The sequence below is a fragment of the Pelodiscus sinensis genome, chromosome 21 (genome assembly GCF_049634645.1).
Source record: "Pelodiscus sinensis isolate JC-2024 chromosome 21, ASM4963464v1, whole genome shotgun sequence".
Taxonomy (NCBI): Eukaryota; Metazoa; Chordata; order Testudines; family Trionychidae; genus Pelodiscus; species Pelodiscus sinensis.
The window spans coordinates 16929127-16949636 of record NC_134731.1 but is presented as its reverse complement, the minus strand read 5'-3'; the positions used below and the strand labels follow the sequence as shown (position 1 = coordinate 16949636).

The window sequence follows — 20510 nt, the reverse complement described above, 5'->3', positions numbered from 1 at the left end:
GCATTCTCTTGGGATTTTGATATACTCCGTGGACAATGTGGTTCGTTCCTTGGCATGACCTTCCATCAATCACTGGGCCTCGTTCGGTGCAGCTGGGTGCATGACTTCAGTGTTCCTTAATTCTCCTGAATTGACTGGCATGCGTTTGTGGTGACTGTGTGGCCCACTGCTGCGTTTAGTCATGGAGACGGATCCTGGAAGCAGATGTTTGGCTCTCTGCAGAGCACTGTGAAATGTAATGAGTTGAGTGGTTGCCTCCAAGCGGTGTTTGAAGTGAGTAGCAAAGCCTTTTCCATTAAGGCTCAAGCAAAGTTGTATTCTGTCCTTGGAAGAAGGCTAATCTAGGTACGGCACTGGCGAGCTGGAGATCTGCGTTTGGTTCCCTGCGCTGTGCAACCATGGGCTAGTTGCTCTGGGAAGGGTTATCCCCAGTCTCAAGGGGAAGTTGGAGCTAGCTTCGTTCTAGTGCTGTGAGAGGGGGCACTGGACACGTGTAACGAGAGGAGGGCATGTGACACTGAGTGCTTGCGTAAGCCTCAGCTGGGGATGTAAAATCCCAGCTCATCAGTTAGCCAGTTAACCAATTCAACAGAGGCAGGCAGGGGGCTATTCCAGCCCACCAGTTAACCTTCACTAGTAAGTTTTACCTGGTAAGTGTAATGCTTCCTGGTTAACCATTCACATCCCTTGCCTCAGCAAACAGGTTCAGTCCTGGGAGGGGAGAGGAAAACCCAAACATCTTCCATTTAGAGTGACCAATGGAGTAGGAAGCATGCGCCAGGCGAGTTCTGTGGCCAAGGGCAGAAGTTTTGGGGAGTCATTTAACCCTTCTTGGAGCGTGTGGGAAACACTAGGATTCCTTAGGCCTCCTGGAAAGAAGGAAGCAGCCCGATGGGACAAGGATATGTTGGAGGTTTTGTTACCTGGCCCACATCTCACAAGCCAAGCAGGATGGGAAAACCACGGGTAACCTAGGTGCTAGTGATGCTGACCCAGGAAGGGGTCTGCTCTGAGCTGGGCCTGACCCAGCCCCATGGGGAGGAGGCATGGTGCTGCTTGAGGGGATGTTTTCTGGATCAGACATGTAGCCCAGCTATCGAATGCTTGTGGCATTGTGAAGTGTTTGCCCCTGCACTGGCCAACACGTGCCTGGCCCCTGTGGTTTCAGCTGGGCACCATACGCTGCTCTGCCTGAGCGAAGCAGTTGTCGAGGTGGTGTGCTGTTAAGCAGCGGCCGCGTTGCAGCCCAGCGGCTAGATTAAACAGTCCCTTAGTCCCTGTGGGAGAAAAGTGGCAGGGCCCACCAGGAAGGACGTGCTGCTTTCTGTGAGAGCTTGCCTGGGGACAGTCTTCCAGGTCTTCAGCAGCGCAGTGAATAATGCTGACGACATGGATCCCTTTGTTGAGGTGGGTGCCGTTCCCCACTGCTAGAAGGGAGGCTGAGACACCAGGTGGGGGCACAGTGGGGAATCAATGGTAGCTGGGAATGGAACCTGTATTCGCCCTGCACTTACAGCAAATTTTTTTTTATATGGAGATATGCCATCTCATAGAGCTGGAAGGGACCTCGAGAGGCCATCGAGTCCCGTCCCCTGCCCTCATGGGGCATCTCTGACAGATTTGCCCCAGATCCCTAAATGGCCCCCTCAAGGATTGAACTCACAACCCTGGGATTAGCAAGCCAATGTTCAAGCCACTGAGTTATCCCTCCTCCCCCGATCCATCTGTTACTTTAAGTGCAATCCCTTATCTCTTGAACAGCGTCCCTCTGCTTTCCCTTCAGAGCCAGGGAACAACCTGCCCCTGCGGCTGAGCATCAGCTTTACTTCATGCGTCGACAAGGAAGACTAAGCCGCTTAATTAGTTGCCTTGTATTCCAGTAAGGAAGGGAGGAAATCTGGCCCTGAGAGTTTCCACGTGGGTAATTAACACCCAGCACACAGGCTGGATTCTGCCACAGGTTCCCTCCGCTTGCCAGGCCTGTCCTCACCGGCATGTGGTGCAGAACAGTTGATACAATCCAATGTGCTCTGGAAGTTACAATAGCACCAGACACACAGCAGAGCCCAGCCCTCCTCCCACTCATTTACTGTTCCCTGACCGCTGACGTAAGCAGCCATTCAGGACATGACAGCTGCAGCCAAGGGCATTTCAGCCCGGCTCGGCTCGCTGGGCGCTCGGCGCGGCTGCCTGTGCTCGGGCTTTGTGCTGCTGGTAGAGCACCAGGCCCTCAGCGGCTGTCAGATGCAGTAGGGCTCTGCCAACCATCCCCATCAAACAGGAGAAGCAGAGGGGCCTCCGCGTGAGGCTTCTGGCTGCAGACATTGGTGCTGAATGAACCGTGACCCAATGCTGGCAGAGGTGACATGCTCTCCCCTCGATAATATCACGGCTGTAAGGCGGCTCCCATGCAAAACTCTTGGTACAGCTACACTGCAGGGGGAGCATGCTTTCCAGGGGGTTGACGCATGCTAGCATGGAGCTGTCCACTTACGCTAGGAAGATGTACCCCCTTCTCCCCCAGCTGAGGTACGTCCTTCATTAAGCCTTGACACTGCCAGGGTGTGTCCTTTGCTTTGGGCTGAGTGCATGGCCCAGCGAGTACTTCTGCGGCCATCTTCAGAGCTTAGGTTTAGTACTGATGTGGTTTGGGTTCAATGTCTTTAGCTGTTGCACTCCCACAATAGCTAAGGAATTAGTGTTCTGCATCCTAGAACAGTTGCTGCCAACTGTCTGTTCCTGCAGTGAGAGAGTTCAGACTCAGCAAAGCAAGCAACTCTGGCTCCCGACTCTTTGTTTCTGCAGAGGATGCTCACTGGGGTGATGGCTTGAGTGCCAAAGGGGCACAATTAAATATGCTCTGAGTGGTTGGGTGCCTGGCTCTGTCCCTTGAGAAGCTGCTGGTGGTGGTAGTGGCTGCCCCTGAGGCAGGTGGGGCTCAAGCCCTGAACCTCCAACTCTGGAGACATGTCTCCAATCTATGGCTGCGTGCACTATCCCCTAGTCCATTTCAGAACCCATCCCACCATCCTGCCTTATCCCACCTTCCACATACAGGAGCCGCCTCAGTCCCTGGGGCAGCCTGTGTTGGCTGCCCTGGCCAGGATGAGACCTTTTCAGTGTTGGAGCGTTGCCAGAAAGCCTGTCTGAACAACTCCAACCTGTCACCCAGGGTTTTGCCAAAGAATTTGTAGTCTCTGGCTTGAGAATTCCAAGAGAAGAGCGTTTCTCCCCTTTCAGCCTGAGGCTGAGGCTGCTGGTACCTTCTCACTTACAGCTTGGGTGCAGGCAGACTTCTCCGAAGGGTGACCCCTGTTTGGAGCAGCAACCTCCTGTGGAGAGTTTGTCTAGAGGAGACGGGTTATTGACCAGGAGTGGAATGTCCTCCCAAGAAGTGCTGTCATCCAGGGCTGCAGGCAGGTGATGAAGCATTTCTTGGGCTCATTTTGGGAATTTCCTTTCAGCCGTGATTGGCTCGCAGTCGTCCTTGCTTGTAAAAGCTCTGGACCCATCAGGGGAGCAGAGACCAGAGGAGTGAAGGGAACCTGCCAGATGTTGCTTAGGGAACAGAGGAGAGAATTCTCCTGACCCAGAGCAGCCTCCATGTGTCAGACATGGCAATGCTGAGGCTGGGCAGCAACAGGGGAGCAGTGGCAGATAAATGGGCAGTGGTCTGACCCCCCACGCCTTGGTTAAGATAGACCTCCCTACTGCGTAGCTAGCCCTGTGGTCAGCCCCGTGGCGGGGCCTGCTTTGCACCGTGTGTGTCACTGACACGGGACACAGATGCCTCTTGAGTGGGGGCCAGAGATCAGAAATCCCAGCGATCTGGAGGCCAGCTCCCAGAGGAAAGGCTTTCAGGGGCGGTGAACCCTGGCACTCGGGTAACATCTCCAGGAGCGTCACGTTCTCTTTTCTTGGAATGGGCACATCAGAAATCCCTTCCCCCCTTCCTGTTCCTTTGAGCACTTGCCTCTCTTGGGGGGCGGAGAGGAGAGCAAACTGCAGGCCCACGATGCCTTGGCCTCCCCCTTGTGTGAGGGGTGGATTTTTGCCCAACTGGGCCCCACAATTAGACCCTCAGCCTTGTCCCTCCAGCTGTGATCAGGAGGCTCCAGACCAGCTGGCTGAGGCTCAGATCACATGAGCTAGCACCTCTGAGACTCCATATTGCTGCATGCTTGAGCATGGTCCGTTTGGAAGGAAGTGCCTGGTGAGGAGCAGAATAATCCTGCTTTGGAAATGTGCGGGGCTGCCAGGGCAAGTCCCGGCATACTGACCCCTCTCCCAGCAGTGCTGGTTTGCAGAGGCTGCTTGGGAAAGCTGATTGCCGAGGTTTTCGTGAGAGACACCATCAGGGCACCTTGAGGTGCCATTGGCTAGGGAGGAGGCAGGCTTGCTGGCTGCATGCGTGCGTTCCGAGGCGCAGCGCTGCCTCCCAATCGGCTGGCTCAGTCTGTTTCGGCAGAGTTGAGAGGGAGGTCACCAGATACCTTTTTATAGCCCTCTTGTAACTGCAGAAACAAGATGAGCATGCTAATTTGGTGTGTTCCTCTAGCCCTGTGCCGAGAGGGAGAGGAAGCTCTTTCCCCAGCCTCCGCTGTAAGCTGCTGCTGTATAACAACAACAATTAGCTACAAAAACTAACGAACCTCTGTTGCTGTTGAATAAACACTGCCGTTAATCATGGACCGCAGAGCTAGGAGCAATCTCTTCGGTTGCGGAGACCATTTCCCTTCTGTGTGGCGTTGCTCACTAGGCACATCTGACTTGTGCACAGGCACGTCCAATTTACAACACCCCGAATACTGGCTCCTCCCTTTGCCTCAGGAGATTCATACCACTGCGTAGATTTCGCTGTCATTTGCCCAGACATTTAGCCTAAATGTTTCCAGCTTCAGTTCAATCCCATTACTCTGCAGTTAAACACAATGTTACCTTCGGCATGGTTACGTCTCCCTTCTGATAGGCTGCACCTGTCGTGTGTGTGTGTGGGGGGGGGATGCCTCTCCCCACCCTCATTTAACCGAACCTCGTATGTTTCCCTTGGGCAAATGGTTCCTTCCAGGCTCCGAGTCATTTTGCACCTTTCTGAAAGCCACCTCGTTTGGTTAGTGCTCTCGGGGCTACTGATGGCAAGAACAGAATAGAAGCGTGCACCCCTACCGCTGGCTCAGTGCTGGTTGTGCCATATGTATCTGGTGACTTTAAGCCAGACTTTTAATTTTCAGTAATCCAAGCATGACCCCAGACATGCACTGCCTTTCCTCTAAACCTCTGTACCAGGATTGTCATTCCAGCTGCCTCTCAGCATTCGGTGTCTGACAACTGGCCATACTGTGGCGCTATTTGTATTTATGGGTAATTTACAAGGTATAATCCCTGCTTGTAAAAGCCCCTTTCTCACTGGGTGAATGTGCCTGTTTTTAAGGATGTGGAAAACCCAAGCTCTGTTGCATGCAAATCTCGTGCTTGTCTCTGCTCTCTTGGGACCCTCCCAACTGCTCCAAAATAATTTTCACTTGCTCAGGATGCTGACCTCATTTCCTTAATGCTCTAATTTGCATGTGTTCTAAACCAGCTGATTGGTCTCTTCACATTCCCTAATTGCCCCCTCCCCTCCTTTATCAACAACCATTTCTCCTGGGGTTAATTTTATTTCTAAACAGGCCTGCAGAGCTCATGGGCTTTTTATTTTTTAGACAAAACATGGGGGGGGGGGCTTTAATTTTGCATCTCTGGATGAAGTGTGTGTGTGTGTGTGTGTGTGTGTGTGTGTGTGTGTGTGTCAGTGAAGAACTTGGTCAGAGGATTCATAGGCTGGGAGTTTCCCAGGGTCTGCACGCTGCTGCGGTCCTGTTGACAATGCCCCTACGTGTCCTAGCCATACCCCTCGACGAGCGAGATTGTGTCTGTCCCATGCCTGGGTTAGCATTCACCTGTTCGGCAGAGTGTGGACAGCTGCTCAACTGCCAGCCACAGTGTGTGCTGCGAGCAGAGAGGGAGCAATAAGAGTTGAGCCGTGCTGTCGACCTCGGTTATGACACTATGTTTTCCCATACCTTTAGTTTGCCTCAGCTATTGCCATAGCCCTCATCAAGGAGAAAACGCGCATGCGGTCACGCTTGTGGTGAGCGGAGAGCAGTCAGTCCTATGCAGAAAGCTGATTGGTAGCTCTGTGAGGCAGCCCTGCCCGCCTCTTCACTGGTGCTATTGGCTCCTCTGATCCGGGTGCTATTGGCAATGAAACTTTTTGCCCATTGCCTGCCCTCCCCCCAAAGCCGCCCCTGCTCCTTCTAGCCCCCTGCGGCGCTGTTGGCTCAGTCACTGTAGAGACGTTGACACAGCTTTCCCCAGGGTAAAGCCACTGCCTGCCGAGGATTCAGGCCCTGCTGTAAAGGGGTAAAATGCCCCCTGCTCTATAGTCCTCGGCCCTGTTGGGCATCTCTGGGGGGGTGTTCAGTTGAGCACAGGAAGTGGGAGAGTTGAAAGGAGAGGTGGTGAGGAAGCGGGAAGTGTAGGAGGTGGCAGTAGCAAGATAAGAGCAGGGATTAGGGATGTTCACATATCCCTGGGCTCCTTGGTTAACCTGCACGGTTAACCATAGAGGCTGCAGGGGGCAGGCAGGAGCCAGTTGCCTGTGGTGCTTAACAGCCAGCTCTCCATTATCACTGGTTCCCTCTCCCCAGCCCCTGCATGTAAAGGTGTAAACACTGAATATTTCAGCAGTTACACGTTTACAAAAATAAACATCCCTAGCAGGGATCTGGGTGTTATTCCTGATTCCGGCACTGATGCATGGTGGGGCCTTAGGCAAGTCACTTAGCCATTGGACTTCAATGTCCCTGTTTGCAAAATGCAGCCTGCTGAGGTAACCTGACGAAGGCGGGAATAAACGTGCTAAGCAGACGTAGCTGAGGCCTGTCCACGTGCAGTGCAAAGGGGGAGTCCAGAGCTAGTGGCCGGCAAATGGAGCCCAGGCCCGGACTGCACCTACCTGCTGCAACAAAGAAATGACATTCAAGTCAGGGGAACAGAAGGGAGCGTTGGAGACAGGAAACCGGCACCAGGCTGTGGAGTATTCAGAGTGAGAAAAGACATGCCAAGGAATTGCGGAGCACAGTGCAAGAGAGGACGGGGAGGGAAGGGGGAGGCCGGCTGAGATCATGCCACATGCAGGGTTGGTGGAGGGAGGGGACAGGAGTCGGCAGCCTGGGTGTGAAATGATAGAGCCTACGTGTGGCCAGAAGAGATCAGCCCGGAGGAGGGCTGAGAAATGGGGGGGGGGGGGAATAAGAAATGAGTGTGAGGCCTAGTGACATGCCCCCGGGAGGGGAGTGAGGCCCGATGATGGCACAGGCTGGCTGTGCTCCTCTGTAACCACCTTCCACAGGGCCCAGTGTGCACAGCTGGCCTTCGCCTCAGGCGTGGCCATGACCGCTCAGCCCCAGAAATGCATGAAGCCCTGCTGCCGATGGCTAGGAGGCTCCTTTCCTTTCCTGCCTAGCCCCACTGCACCCTGACCCCTGCAACAGAGACTCCCCTAATTCTCCTCTCCCTTGGCATGCCAGGTGGCTGTGAAAAACAGCATCGATGTCTTCTACTTCAGCTGCCTTATTCCTCTCAACGTGCTTTTTGTGGAGGATGGCAAGATGGGTGAGTGCTGCTTGGTTAGTGACCTTCTGCTCGGTGGGGAGCCGTGGGGCAGGCAGAGCAGCGCTTTGCCAGTACAGGCTGAACCTCTAGTCCAGAATCATCCGTCCAGAACAATGTGAGTTGGCCGGTTGCTGGTCACGGGAGTGGCCAACTTTCCCACAGTCCCATAAAGTTTGTTTACAGCCCACGGTCCTGGCTCTGTGTTCTGGGCTGTTCTTTTGCTCTAATTTACCCCTAAATAGCCCCTAGGGTCCAGTCAGCCGTGGCAGTGTCAGTAACACTGCTAGACATCGTTGACCTCCCTTGGTCCAGGAACTTCTCTGGTCCAGAGCTGGTCAGGGTCAAGCTGTACAAGTCCTCCCCTAGTAGAGACCCATCTGTGTTGGGGTGCCCGGGCAGTGTAGTGGTCAGTTTCTGCTCTCCTGCAGTTACAGCAGGGATGTCTGTACCTGCCAAACGTCGGTGCACTGCTATTCTGAGGGCATGCCAACCCCGCTCTCTCTGAAGTTGGTCATTGAGTTTCCTGGGACCAGGGTTTAGCCCATACAGCTTACACTGGAACCCCATCCTCACATTCTCCCTAGCCAGTCCTCACTTTTACACCAGAGACAGGGAATTGCATGGAGCAGAGGAGCAGCGCTTGCTTGTACGTTTGGCCTTTCTGCTGGTGGGACCGGGAGATCCAGCGTGGTGTGGCCCTGGTATTCTGAGCTTTGGAGTCCCTTACTCACATTGCCCACCTGCTCCTAAAAGTCTGATGCGGCAAAGACTTTGTGACCAGAGCTCCAAATGGTCTTCAGGGCTCCGCTGCGTTCAGTCAGAGTAGCCAGACACATTGCCAGGGCATGTTGCAGGGAAACCTCTCCAACGGGAGCCCGAGGGATGGGCTGGGTGGGACCAGGCAGGGGCCTTCTATCTCTGCAGCGTGTCATTCTGCACTGACTCTGGGAATGGCCCTGTGGGCGGGTCAGAGAGGGCGGGATGCTGACGTGCCTTTCCTTTTTGTAGAACGCCAGGTCTTCCTTGCCACATGGAAGGATATTCCCAACGAAAACGAGCTCCAGTTCCAGATAAAGGAGTGTCACCTCAATGCTGGTGAGTATCTTCCTTCCTGTACGATGCAGGAGTGGCAGCAACTCGATCCAGCTTTTCCGGCCATTGTGTTGGGATTGACCGCTTAGATGTGCCAGGATTGCAGGTCCAGGCTGAGCAATTCACATTCTAGGTCCAAGTGTTGGTTTGAGCTAAGCTTTCAGATGAATTCCATAATAGGTGATTCCCCTAGGAGCGTCTCTGAAAAGTCCCTTGCTAGGATCTCACCTGTTCCCTTTTTCCTGCTCTTCTCGCTTTCCCCTTACTGTTCCAAGGAGGGCAAAGAGTCTCTGAGCACAGAGCTTTGGGCTTGATTTGTAACCCTTGATTTCTCCTGCCCTGGATCAGAGATGCCATCATGGTTCCAAGTTGTCTGTTTGGTATCAGGCTGGGATCGGTACAACAGGCTTCTTAGCTGGAAGGGCAGCTGTTTGAGTGGTGAGAGCTCTGCCTCTAAGTTGCTGTGCCACGTTGGGCGAGTCAGTTGTCCCCTGTGTCTGTTTGTTTGTCTGCAAGTAAGTGGGTGTAACCCGGCCTAGTGGTTAGAGTGCTGGATTGGACACGAACCCTGCCTTCCCTATCCTGCTGCCTGGCTTTGGGCAGATGACTTCTGCAGTGAGGATAATGCTAGTGAACCTCTTCGTGTCATGCTTTGAGAACTCCTGATGGCTTTCCATGGTCCCTGGTCTGCTTTGAGCCCAGTGCTTAGTCGTCTCGTTGCCCCTGTTGACCAACAAACATCTCCCTTGTCCGGGTGACCTTGTGTGCGGAAGCATGCGGGAGTGTGCAAAGGGGCACATGGCCGGGAGGGCGGCTCTATTCCCATTCAAGAGCCCTGGATGGGAGCCAAGTGCTTGTTGCTGAATCCAGTATGTTTTACAGAGACACGAGTCCTTCTTGATCACCCTCCCCCCTAATTGTTTTCTTCCCTCTCCTGCCTGCCATCACACGGGGATAGCTCTTCTCTCGCGTCCCTCACCAGCGAAGTCGCTGCCTGCCTTTGTCCCCAGAATGGGTGCTAGTTTGGATGACAAAAGATGTGACACTGGAGGTGGGGGAGGGGAATAGCAGCCATTGGACCTTCTGACTCGATTCTGTTCTTGGGCTCTGGCGAGTGCAACCTCTAAGCCTCTCCCTGAGCTTAAATGGCACACGGACCTTTCTGCCTGATTGGAAGTGCCACTCCATAGCCCATCGTATCCTTCTACCACGGTTGCCCATTAGCCCCCTGTCGTGCGCTGTGGCACAGAAGGAAGGTTTCCCCACCGCCACCCTGTGGGCCAACCTTCAAAGGTTGCACTCGACCTTTCCGCATTTGATTTAGCAGATCTAGTAAAAACCCACTAAATCGAACACTGCTGGCTCCCCTGTTGACATGGATACCCCTTCTCCTTGGGAGGCGGAAGGGAAGTCTCCAGGAGCCTTGAGACCACTGCGAGGACTGTGCTGAAAATGGGCTCAAGGTACATCAACTCTAGCGCCGTGTTTTACAGAGCTGGAATCGCATACCCTACGCCGACCTTCCCCCATAGTGTGGACTTGGCCTGCGTGTTCAGTCTCAGCAGGGGACTTGAATTTCCCATGTGATTTCCAGAAGTTAGTTCTTGTACCCCGACGCCAGTCCATCTCTGAGCTGTTGCTCAGTGGGTCTGTCTGCTGGGAAGAAGAGCTGCCTACTTAAACAGGCACTGCCATACCTCAGTGGGCCCTCTGGTCCATTTTGCAGCTCTTGCCCTGGCCGATTCTAGAAGGAAGCTGTGATGCCGCTCTCCCGGACCCTTGGTTGGGATTAGTCTCTATATGGCAGCGCTTTCTCCCTTTCCTGGGGATCAGGAGAGGCTGCAGAGTAATTGGCCACATTTGCCGCTAGGCTGCTTTACCAGCCATGGGCCAGCCCTTGTGCCTGGCCTCGCTTGGCATTGTCATGCAGCTCGGGGTTTGGAATGGGTCCCCTATGAGGAGAGATTAGAGACGAGGACTTTTCAGCTTGGAAAAGAAGAGACTAAGGGTGGGTATGATAGAGGTCTATACAATCATGAGTGGTGTGGAGAAAGTGAATAAGGAAAAGTTATTTACTTGTTCCAATAAGAACTAGGGGTCAGCAAATGAAATGAATGGGCAGCAGGTTTAAAACAAATAAAAGGAAGTTCTTCACACAGCGCACAGTCAACCTGTGGAACTCCTTGCCTGTGAAGGCTAGGACTATACCAGGGTTTAGAAGAGAACTAGCTAAATTCATGGCGGTTAAGTCCATTAATGGCTATTAGCCAGGGTGGGTAAGGAATGGTGTCCCCGGCCTCTGACAGAGGGTGGAGATGGATGGCAGGACAGAGATCGCCTGATCAGTACCTGTTCGGTTCATTCCCTGTGGGGCACCTGGTATTGGGGCAGACAGGGTACTGGGCTGGGTGCACCTTTGGTCTGACCCAATATGGCTGTTCTTATATCGCACTGTCAGTGGGGTGGCAGGCAGGAGCGCTCGAGGCCCATCCGATGGCTGTGCCGTGGCACTCTGCATGTGAGCAGTATCGTGGCCCTAGCGCAGTGTTATCTGCAGCCACCCAGGAGAGAGCCCTTGTCAGTCTTCTAACGAGAGCTCTGGAAATGGTACCTGTCTGAATGTATCCATCACTAGAGCAGTGCCTCTGCTTCTTTAAGGAGGAAAATAGGTCATGGCTGATAACCAGACTTCAAATGCTTTCATCAGCTGCTGCCTCTGTTCTTGTCCTCGTACCTCATCCCTCCTGCAGTTACGGGTGCCCTTTTCTGCACTGACCGCCCAGCTCTCAGAGCCGTGGTCTGGAAGACAGAGCTTGGCATGAGAATAATGGGGCTTAGGCTGTGTCTACCCCACTGCAGACTTTGGCCCGGCCGTTTCAAACCGGAGAAAGCTGTGTCAGTGCAGACCACAGAGCATGAGTGTAAATCGCATCTACACTAATGGTTTGCACTGGTGTGGTCATGGCTAACAACCCAGTGTAGACAAGGCCTATTGTAGCTGGGATTCACTGGCCCATGTTCCACTCTTTCCCCCATGGCAGCGACTTCGATGCTGAAATCGATGGGTACTCGCCTTGGAGGTGTGGGTTACACAACCAACCTCTGTTGTCTTGGCCTTTTTCTTCCTGGAGGCACTAGCAGGAGATGAAAGCTTTCCCTGTACATTTGAGCTCGCCCGTGTTCATGATAAGAGCCCTGCGCATCTACAAACAGCTGCCCACGGATGCAGGTGTCCGCAGAGAGACCTCAGGATTGGCAGATTGCAGGGCTGTGCTCCCCAGGGACACTGTCGCCAATGGAGAAGAGTATGGTGCCACCACCTCTCCCAAAAGCCAGTGCCCTGTGCCAGCAGCTCTTCCCAGCAGTGTGACCGTACCACACTGCGGCGTCTGTCGGGGCTCACACAGCCCCTCTGGCGGCACCAGCTCCTAGGAGCAGCAGCACCTTGCTCCTCTCTGTGGGCTGCAGCGTCTCTTAGGAGTAGAGTCTAATGATATGAGGCTTCTGAGGTCTATCCGTGGCATCTGCATCCACGAGTGGACATGTGTATCTGGTCAGGGCTCTAGTTATTAAGGAATTTGCTGTGTAGCTTTGCCCTTGGCATAAACAGGAACAGGGCAGCAGATGCAATGAACAAAGCTTGTGAATTTCAGTGGCTGTTGATGGTTCAGAATTTGCTGCAATGCTGCTCCTCGACACAGATCACTGCTTCCACTAGCTTGCTAGTCCAGGCCACCTTTGGTCAGTGTAAATCGACAGGGATCCCAGGAGACTCACTTCAGTAGCTAATTCCTGAGGAACCCAGTGACGTGACCCCAGCCGGGGTTAGGAAATCTGCTAATGACAACATTCATTCGCCAGGCTCGCTGATTTCCATTTCAACAACATGAATTGAGCTGTGAGCTAAAAATATCCCCACCACCCAGCTGATCTGCCCTAATCACAGCAGAACCAGCTATTTAAATATAGTAGCAGAGCTGTAGCAGGCGTTGGACAGATGGAGTGAACACACCAGCAATTGTGCACAGGCTCCTGAGGAGCTCAGGCAGGGGCTAATCAAGCCAGTCGTCCCTGCATCAGTGTGTGTCTGGGCGTTCCATCCCCTGGACACAAAGACCCTTCACTTCCATCCTTGTGAATATTTAAACCTTACCCACGCCAGCCTTGCACCTGGAGAGATGCTCTGGCAATAGCAGAAGCCCTGCCATCCTGCAGAGCAAGGAGTGCTGATGTCTGTACAGGGGACATTAAATCAGAGGTCTCCTTAGAACCGAGATGAGCATTGTACTGAGTCAGGGATGCAACTTGCTAATTTCTTGTCTGGCTGCATGTTCCACTGTAAACCCGGGATTGTGACTGTCATGAGGCAGCAGTCAGATTTCGAAGTATCTCTAGCCTAATAACTGGTTATTTCTCCTGTTTCCTTACACGGCAGATCAAAACACAAACACTATCAAGGAAGACATATCAAATGTATCTGTGCGGGCAAAATATGCGGAAAGCAGCATCCCTGTACTTGTCTTCGCAGGGCGGGCTAGATGCGTGAATGAAGTCCCTTGCATCTTGAATGGTTATGACTTTATACATAAAAGCCCAACTTTTTTTAAAGGTGTTGCCTTATTTTCAAAAAGTGATATAGGCACTTCAGTGCCTAAATCCCATTGATGGTGGAATTTGCTCCTAAATGCATTAGATATTGCAGGGCTAAATACAGCAACTCCTAAATACTTCTAAAAATCTGGGCCTGATCCCACAAGTGACTACAGAGCCCTGCTGAACCCCACTGCACTCCGTGAGTTTTGCCGCACAGTTGCGTGCAAATTTGTGCCAAGGAGTGAATACAGGCAGTCCCCGGGTTACGTACAAGATAGGGACTGTAGGTTTGTTCTTAAGTTGAATTTGTATGTAAGTCGGAACTGGTACATATCGTAGGGGAAACTCGAGCCAAACATTTCTCCAGAGCTCAGCTTTATTCTCCCACACCTCAGTCCTTTATTCTCAAGCTGAGGTGTCTGCTGAAAAAAGCCGCTCCGCGTCTCCCTGGTCTGCTGGGGGGGGGCACTAGCTTCGCGTCTCCCTGGTCTGCTGGGGGAAAGCAGCTAGTGCGGGGTTGCCTCACCCCGTTTGTAAGTAGGGATCTGATGTAAGTCGGATCCATGTAACCCGGGGACTGCCTGTACACAGATTCATCTGCTATTTAAGGTGGAGCATTTTGTGTTAAACATTGTCAAGGCTGTTCCCCATTCTGGCATGCCGAGTGCAGAAGGTGGGAGCCTGCAAGAGACCTCAAAAATATCTTGTCTCTATAGGCTTCTGCTTAAAAGCTCCCCAAAGTCACAGATTCCCTGGCCTTGGGAGGTAGCTGCCACCACACAAGTGAAGGGGAGAAAAAACATGTTTCTTGAACCCAGGAAGAAAGCACTTAGGAACTTCTTCCAGGGGGGTATTCTAAGTGCTTTTGTCGCAAGAGAGCATCAGAAGAAAACAGAAAACAAACTGTAATCTCAGCTAGCTGGCCCACACAGGCCTCCTGTTACCTTCCAGGACACACAATCAAATCATAGCCTTAGAAAAGGTGATTTTATTAACAACACAAAGAGATACTCGGTTGATGTGTGTTAAAGCAGTCGAGAAAAGAAATTAAAAGAGAGACCCCTGGGACTGCACTTCAGATACAGTGTGTGGTATCTGTTCCCACATACGTGCTTCAATGTCCAGTCCATTTCCATGCCCAGTGTTCCTTGTAGGCATGGTCGTCCTGCCTGGTTCAGTTGATCTTGGACCCCTCGCTCCTGCCTTAATCTCTCTCTCTCTCTCTCACACTCGTGTACACACGCATGCGCGCGCAAGAGTCAGATCCTAAAACTTTCTTCCATTGATTCTCCTGCCTCCGTGCCAACACCTCCTAGCTATCTGAGTTTAACCCTTTAGTCACCGCATGCTGGGATGCCCAGAAAAGGACAGCACTCCTATCCATCACTAACACATTCAGGTTCAACTCATGCATTTGAGGCTACAGAGAAACAGTTAAGAACATAAGAGGGGCCATACTGGGTCAGACCAAAGGTCCATCTAGTCCAGTGTCCTGTCTGCTGACAGTGGCCGATACCAGATGCACCAGAGGGAGGGAACACAACAGGTAATCCTCACATGATCCCTCCTCAGTTTTGATACTGTAGCAGAGAAACCTTGTGATCACATAAATAAAGGTTATTGTACTGGATACACACTACCAGAGTCAGAATTAAGATTAAAGGTACAACCTCTGTTTTCTCAGGTCATGGCTTTCATGCCAATTTAAAACTTTTGTATCTTGATTTAGTCTGCTCAAGTGGAAAAACTTGTCAAAAGATGAGAGCTTTAAAAAGCTGACCTCTCTGGAGCTTAGAAGCCCAACAACAGCGAGGGGCAAAGTTCACAAACTGCAGAGGCACATAAAGATTACAATGCAGAACAGGAACCTGTATTGAAATTCTTACTAATGAGGCTGTGCTATTAAGCAGGTTCAGAGCTCCCTGTGTTAGTCAGCATGACTGCCATGCACGTATGATACCAAATTCATAAATGTTTTTAGTTTAGGTAATTTTTTTGCAACCCACACACATGCTCCTTCTCTAGCTAACAGGTGTTAAATAAGTTTTCCTTTTTCACACTAGACTTTCTTAAAACATGTTAGTTAAAAGATGTTTGAAGGCACAGAAGTTTGACACCGTGTAGATCCAAGCATGAGGGGTTAATTACACACAGGGCTGGCGGAGTGTCACTTCACTTGTTAGGCTCAATGAGACTACCAAACTATGTATTACTATCGATTATATAGGGTACCAGTGGGCAGAGAGAAGCGACAGGGTGGGAGTTCCCGAGCCCCTGGGTAGGTTCTAGAAGCAAGACTGAGCATAATAAGCCAATAGTCTAAAAGATTACATAATTGCTTCGCCCGTGGCTCAGGTTTACAGGTGTTATGGCTTAAGTATCATTTTGCAGTAAATAGATTAAATCCTGATTCCAGGTCCATAGAAATGACGGGTGGCATCTCCCAGACAGGTTTGCTCTCCAGTACATTCCTCTGTGGTCTTAAAACAGAGAACAGTAAACAATACATAGCACTGGCAATTTGTGCATCGATCACACCCCTTTGGACTGGATTGGCATCTGTGAGGGATGGATATTATTACTCATGCTGGCTGTCTCCCCGCCCTGAACGCTGGCTGGGATGTGGGGAGGATACACACTATCTCCTCCTGAACTTGTCAGGCAGACTTTCGAGTCCACTCTCACAGAGTTGTGTCTATAATTCACAATAAGGCCCCAACTACTGGCCTGCACCTGTCTCAGCTTGTTTCATGCCTAGTTGTACAAACAAGGCCTGTCTTCTGCTTATCTCTGTTCCTTTTTAGCTCTGTATTATCCGTTGTTAGCTAGGCCTCAGACCAGGCCCATCCAGTTTGGGCATACGTGAAAGATTCTTAACAGAAACTGTGGTCAAAATCTTACATACATATTATTGGGATTTTGGCATGTCAATATTCAGGGCCAAAAGTACAGGGACTATGTACTGTCATGTAGTCTGACCCCCTGCATATTTTAGCTAATACATTTTTAAAACACTCCTTATACCCTAGTGCAGACACACTCCTACGATAAAACAAGAGCAGTAGGTATCATCGAATCATAGAACGGAAAGACTGGTAGGGACCTTAAAAGGTTGGTTAGTGCGTCCCCCCCCTACAGTGAGGCAGGACCAAGGAAACCTAAACCTTCCCTGGCAGCTGTGTGTTCTTAACAGCCTTCCACAATGGGTATTCTAGCTCTGTGTGTGTATGCATCCATGTACACAAATGAAGATTAATGCCAATCTAGCTGTACATAGTCTAGCTGTCATTCTGTTGAGCACTTTTGATAATCTTATTTGCCCCATGGCTTTATCAGTGTCACCAGAGCCCGGGGATGGAATGAGTCACATTATTTTCAGTTGAGTGTGTTTTCATTAATATTGGAGTGTAGTTTCTATTCTTCTTTCGTACAATCCCTGCCTTTTGTTTGCTGCTCTTTGCCCTGTCCCCAACGTACAATAAAACCGTTCCCTGGCTTGCACTTTGATGCTTGAGCCTAATCTAATAAAGCTGTGTATCACAACAGTTCTGTGTTTTGTTTGTGGCATACTGGGAAGGCAATCAGACTGTCCCTTTGTCTAAGCTGGCTTTCCTAGGCCTCTCCAGCCCCAGTGCTGCAGGGGGAGGGTTGAATGCAGTGGAATGAATTCTCACAGCAGCGTTGGCTGGGTGAATCTGTTCAGAAAACAAGATGGGACAGATTTTCAGAGGGTTTCAGCACAGCGGTGCTTCCCTTAGCCCACCAGCCCCATTTCCACTGCTCTGCCTGGAAGGGAGCTGGGCACAGGGCAGGTTTGCAAACCTGGCCCTAGTTCTCCATGCGCCAGGTGAGTGCAGGGGCTTTACTACGCAAGTCGGCCCCCTTTCCGTGACTGCTCTGAGTGCCTCCCCCAGTGGGGGAGCAGCTTGTGTGCGTTGCCTGCTCTTCCCCAGCCCGTGCTCTTACGCAGTGTACGTTTGTGGAGTTGCACGTTTCCTTGCCAGCAGAGGGTCCCCCACAGGATTCTGAATGGCCAAAAGGGGAGGCCAAGCTGTCTTAGAGCAAGGTCTGACTGAAGAGAACAGAGTCCAGAAAATGGCAGGTCAGCTCAGTTACCTCATACGTTCTTCTCCTTCCGCAGACGCCTCACCTCTCAGCCTACCCGTGAGGGACAAGACCGGAATTGGACAGCGCCTGGGATGTAGGGCCAGATTTTCCAAAGTGGTTAGGCACCTAAAAATGTAAACGAGCCTAGTGGAATCCTCAGAAGCCACTAAGCAGATGAGGTGCCCAACTCCCAAAAGTCCATGGGAGTTATGGGCATAACAACCATAGGTGTTTTGTACAGGCAGCTCGGCTCCCATCTGATGGTTAGGTTCCTGAATGCCCCTGACAGTCTGGCCCAGGACACTTTTCTCCTCTCCATTCTGATTTCAGTTGCCGCCCAGATGGCTATGGACAGTAGTCACCGTCTGCCTGCTCAGTGGTTGTGGGTCTTTGCCCATTTCTCAGGGGATGGAGGTTTGTTAGAAACCAACCCCCCACTGCTGCCACCAAGCGTCCAACTGGTGCTGTTGTTGCACTCTGAGCAGTTACTGAATGGGAATGGAAAGCCCGTCCCAGCCTTACAGATGGGCTCCTCTGTTTCAGAAATAACCCCTGTGAGTGGGGTGGGAAGCTCACACTGCTGCTGTGTTGCATGGACAATCCAGTGTTTTCAATCACCAGGGCTGCTCGCTAGCCCAACACCTGCATCAGCATGGAATTTAGATGCTTTCAGAGAGAGGGCTGAAGCCAGGAAGCTGCTACATTTGCAATCTCTAGGCCAGTTCAGAACGTCTCAGCTGAAATGATGCAGAATCTTTCATCTCCATAAAGATGCACGAGGAGAGACCGTGATTAGCGAAGGCAAAAGTCCAGGGTGGTTGTTAATAGCTAAAGCCTTGGGGACCTTCTGGAGAGAGAGTTTCATGTTGGAGCAAACTCAGAAACGAGCATGCGTGCCCCTATCTGGCATTTCCTGGCATTCCCACTCTACGGTCACTTGTGTCTTTTAAGCATCATCTCCCTCACAGCCCAGCTTCTCCTTGATTGCACAGCGGATGTCAAAGCCTGCACTTGACATCACTAGGAAATGCCTGAGACTCTTCCCAATGGAATCAGGCAAGATTTGCAGGTGCCCCTCTTGATTAGCTGCACAGACTCTGTCCAGTGTTGCTAGATGCAGAGGGAGGCGTTTGAGGGTACAGATGAAATAATTGGGCTTTGCTGCTTCCCACCGGTCACTGGTGAATGACATGGAGATCTCTGAACTCAGAAAAGCCTCCATTGCAAGAAATAGGTGGCGAATGCATGTGGTCCTGTATTGGAGCTAGGTGGATGTGGTTAGCAATCTGTGTGCAAGAGAATTCTCTGGATTATAAAATAGGAAGTGGAGATGGTTCTGAGCATGGTACATTTCATCTTCTTTTTTCTTTTATAACTGTAGGTCCCAATTCTGCCAGGGGCTGACTGAAGGCCGTGCTCTTGCAAGTCTTTGCAGGATGGAAGCTTCATCAGCAATTGTCTAATCCCTTCCCTGCCCCAAAAAATCCAATCATGGTGACTGGTCATCAAAGCCCCTGGGCAGAAATAGGCAGGGATGTGAAAGGGGTTTGTGGCTGTGATGTAGCTGAGTGTTTTCCCCAGAAGGAAAGCTCCTTCAGCTGCACCTTTTTAGTCGTCATTTTTAATTCTGCATAACCTCTGTAGACAAGGCAAATGTGTTTAAAAAAAAAAAAAACCCTCTCCAAATCCTCTCGGAGGCTACATAATGGGGCCAGATGCTCTTAGCTTGGGCAACTCAAGGAATCCCTGAATTCTGCAGATTGGTTTGCACTGTCCTCCTGTCCCCTAGGCCCAGGGGAGGGAGTCAGTGCACGGTCAGCATCGGCTTCGCACAAGCTTCCCCCCCGTGCCGTGTGGTCGTTAACGGAGGCTTCCCTGCGGGCCGACATCCCTCTCGTGGCTCAACATCCAGCCTGGTTCTGAGTGGGGCTGGCCTCACCGCTCTGTCACCCCCCCCCCCTTCTAAAGGCAGCGCTGTCACATTGCATAAGCTGTCCCGCCCGAGCATGGCCCTGTTGCCTAGCGACACTGCCTGATGTGGAAGAGCTGACACTGGTTTTGACTTGCTCACAGAGCTGTGGCTGGAGTTGGAAGGGAATTGGAAGTGACACATGCCCTCCCGCGTGTGGATCCCGACGTCTGGAGCAATAGAGACGGTGGCGGAGCCAAGTGAGCGTCCGAGCCCAGCACCCTCCTTGCATGTTGTCGCTGCGTTAGGTTATTCTGAGCGGTTGAGTCCCCTGAAGGCGTCTGTGTCCAGTGATGTTGCGACAAGCTTCTGAGAGGGCAAGAGACAGGAATTCTCACTTGGTTCTGTCTTCCTGTGTGGTCTTGGACAGACATGGCCGCAGACCACTCAGCTCTGCCATCCCCGTCTGGGGCGCAACAGTTGAAATGGCACGCAGTTCTCTGGCAGCTTCAAAGCTGGCTGCTAGGAACAAACAGCAATCCATGCGTCTCTGCAGGGCCACGCTTTAGATTTAAGGCTCCGCTTGTGATTAAATTCAGTGCCCTGCGGGGGGCCCCGACAGAACCCAGGCTGTCAGGCTGCCGATCCCACGTGGGGATGCACCTCCCCTCGGCAGAGGTCGAGGAAGCGCTAGCGCCAGCACTTTGCACCAGCACGCTGCTGGCTAAATGTGAGGGGACAGCGCTGAGATTGATTCCGTGGCAGGCAAACAGCTTGGACAATAAGTCACCTGCGTCTTCCATCCTCCCTCGGTGCTTTTGGAAACCGTTTGCTGCCAATGCCTTTGCTCAGCTCTGGGCTTTCCTTGGTCTTTGCCTTTGGGATTCTCTGCAGATGCATGTGTGCGGCAATTTCCTTTGCTTGTGCAGGAACCAAGCATGGTGGTTGTCTCCTGACCCTTGGCAGGAGCAAGCGCGCTGTACCAGTCCCGCCGTCAGTGGGTAGGGCTTGTCCCTCCAGGCCATGCTTCAGAGCAACCTGTACGATGTGGCATCTTTCCCGAACCCAGACGGGCCCTTCCTCTGCTGGAGGAAGAGAAGTGGGAGGAGGAGAAAGGAAGATGAGGATTGTGTAGCTCAGCACTTCATTAGTT

At 51.9% G+C, this 20510-nt stretch overlaps 1 protein-coding gene across 2 annotated transcripts in view; it reads left to right on the top strand.

The window, feature by feature from the left end:
- Positions 1 to 20510, top strand: part of AP2B1 (adaptor related protein complex 2 subunit beta 1) — a 103157-nt gene that overhangs the window by 73358 nt on the left and 9289 nt on the right. For both annotated transcript variants that reach the window (XM_075905003.1, XM_075905002.1), the window contains 2 exons: positions 7572 to 7656; positions 8665 to 8751. In XM_075905003.1, the coding sequence (XP_075761118.1) occupies positions 7572 to 7656; positions 8665 to 8751 (172 nt within the window). The remainder of the gene's footprint in view (positions 1 to 7571; positions 7657 to 8664; positions 8752 to 20510) is intronic.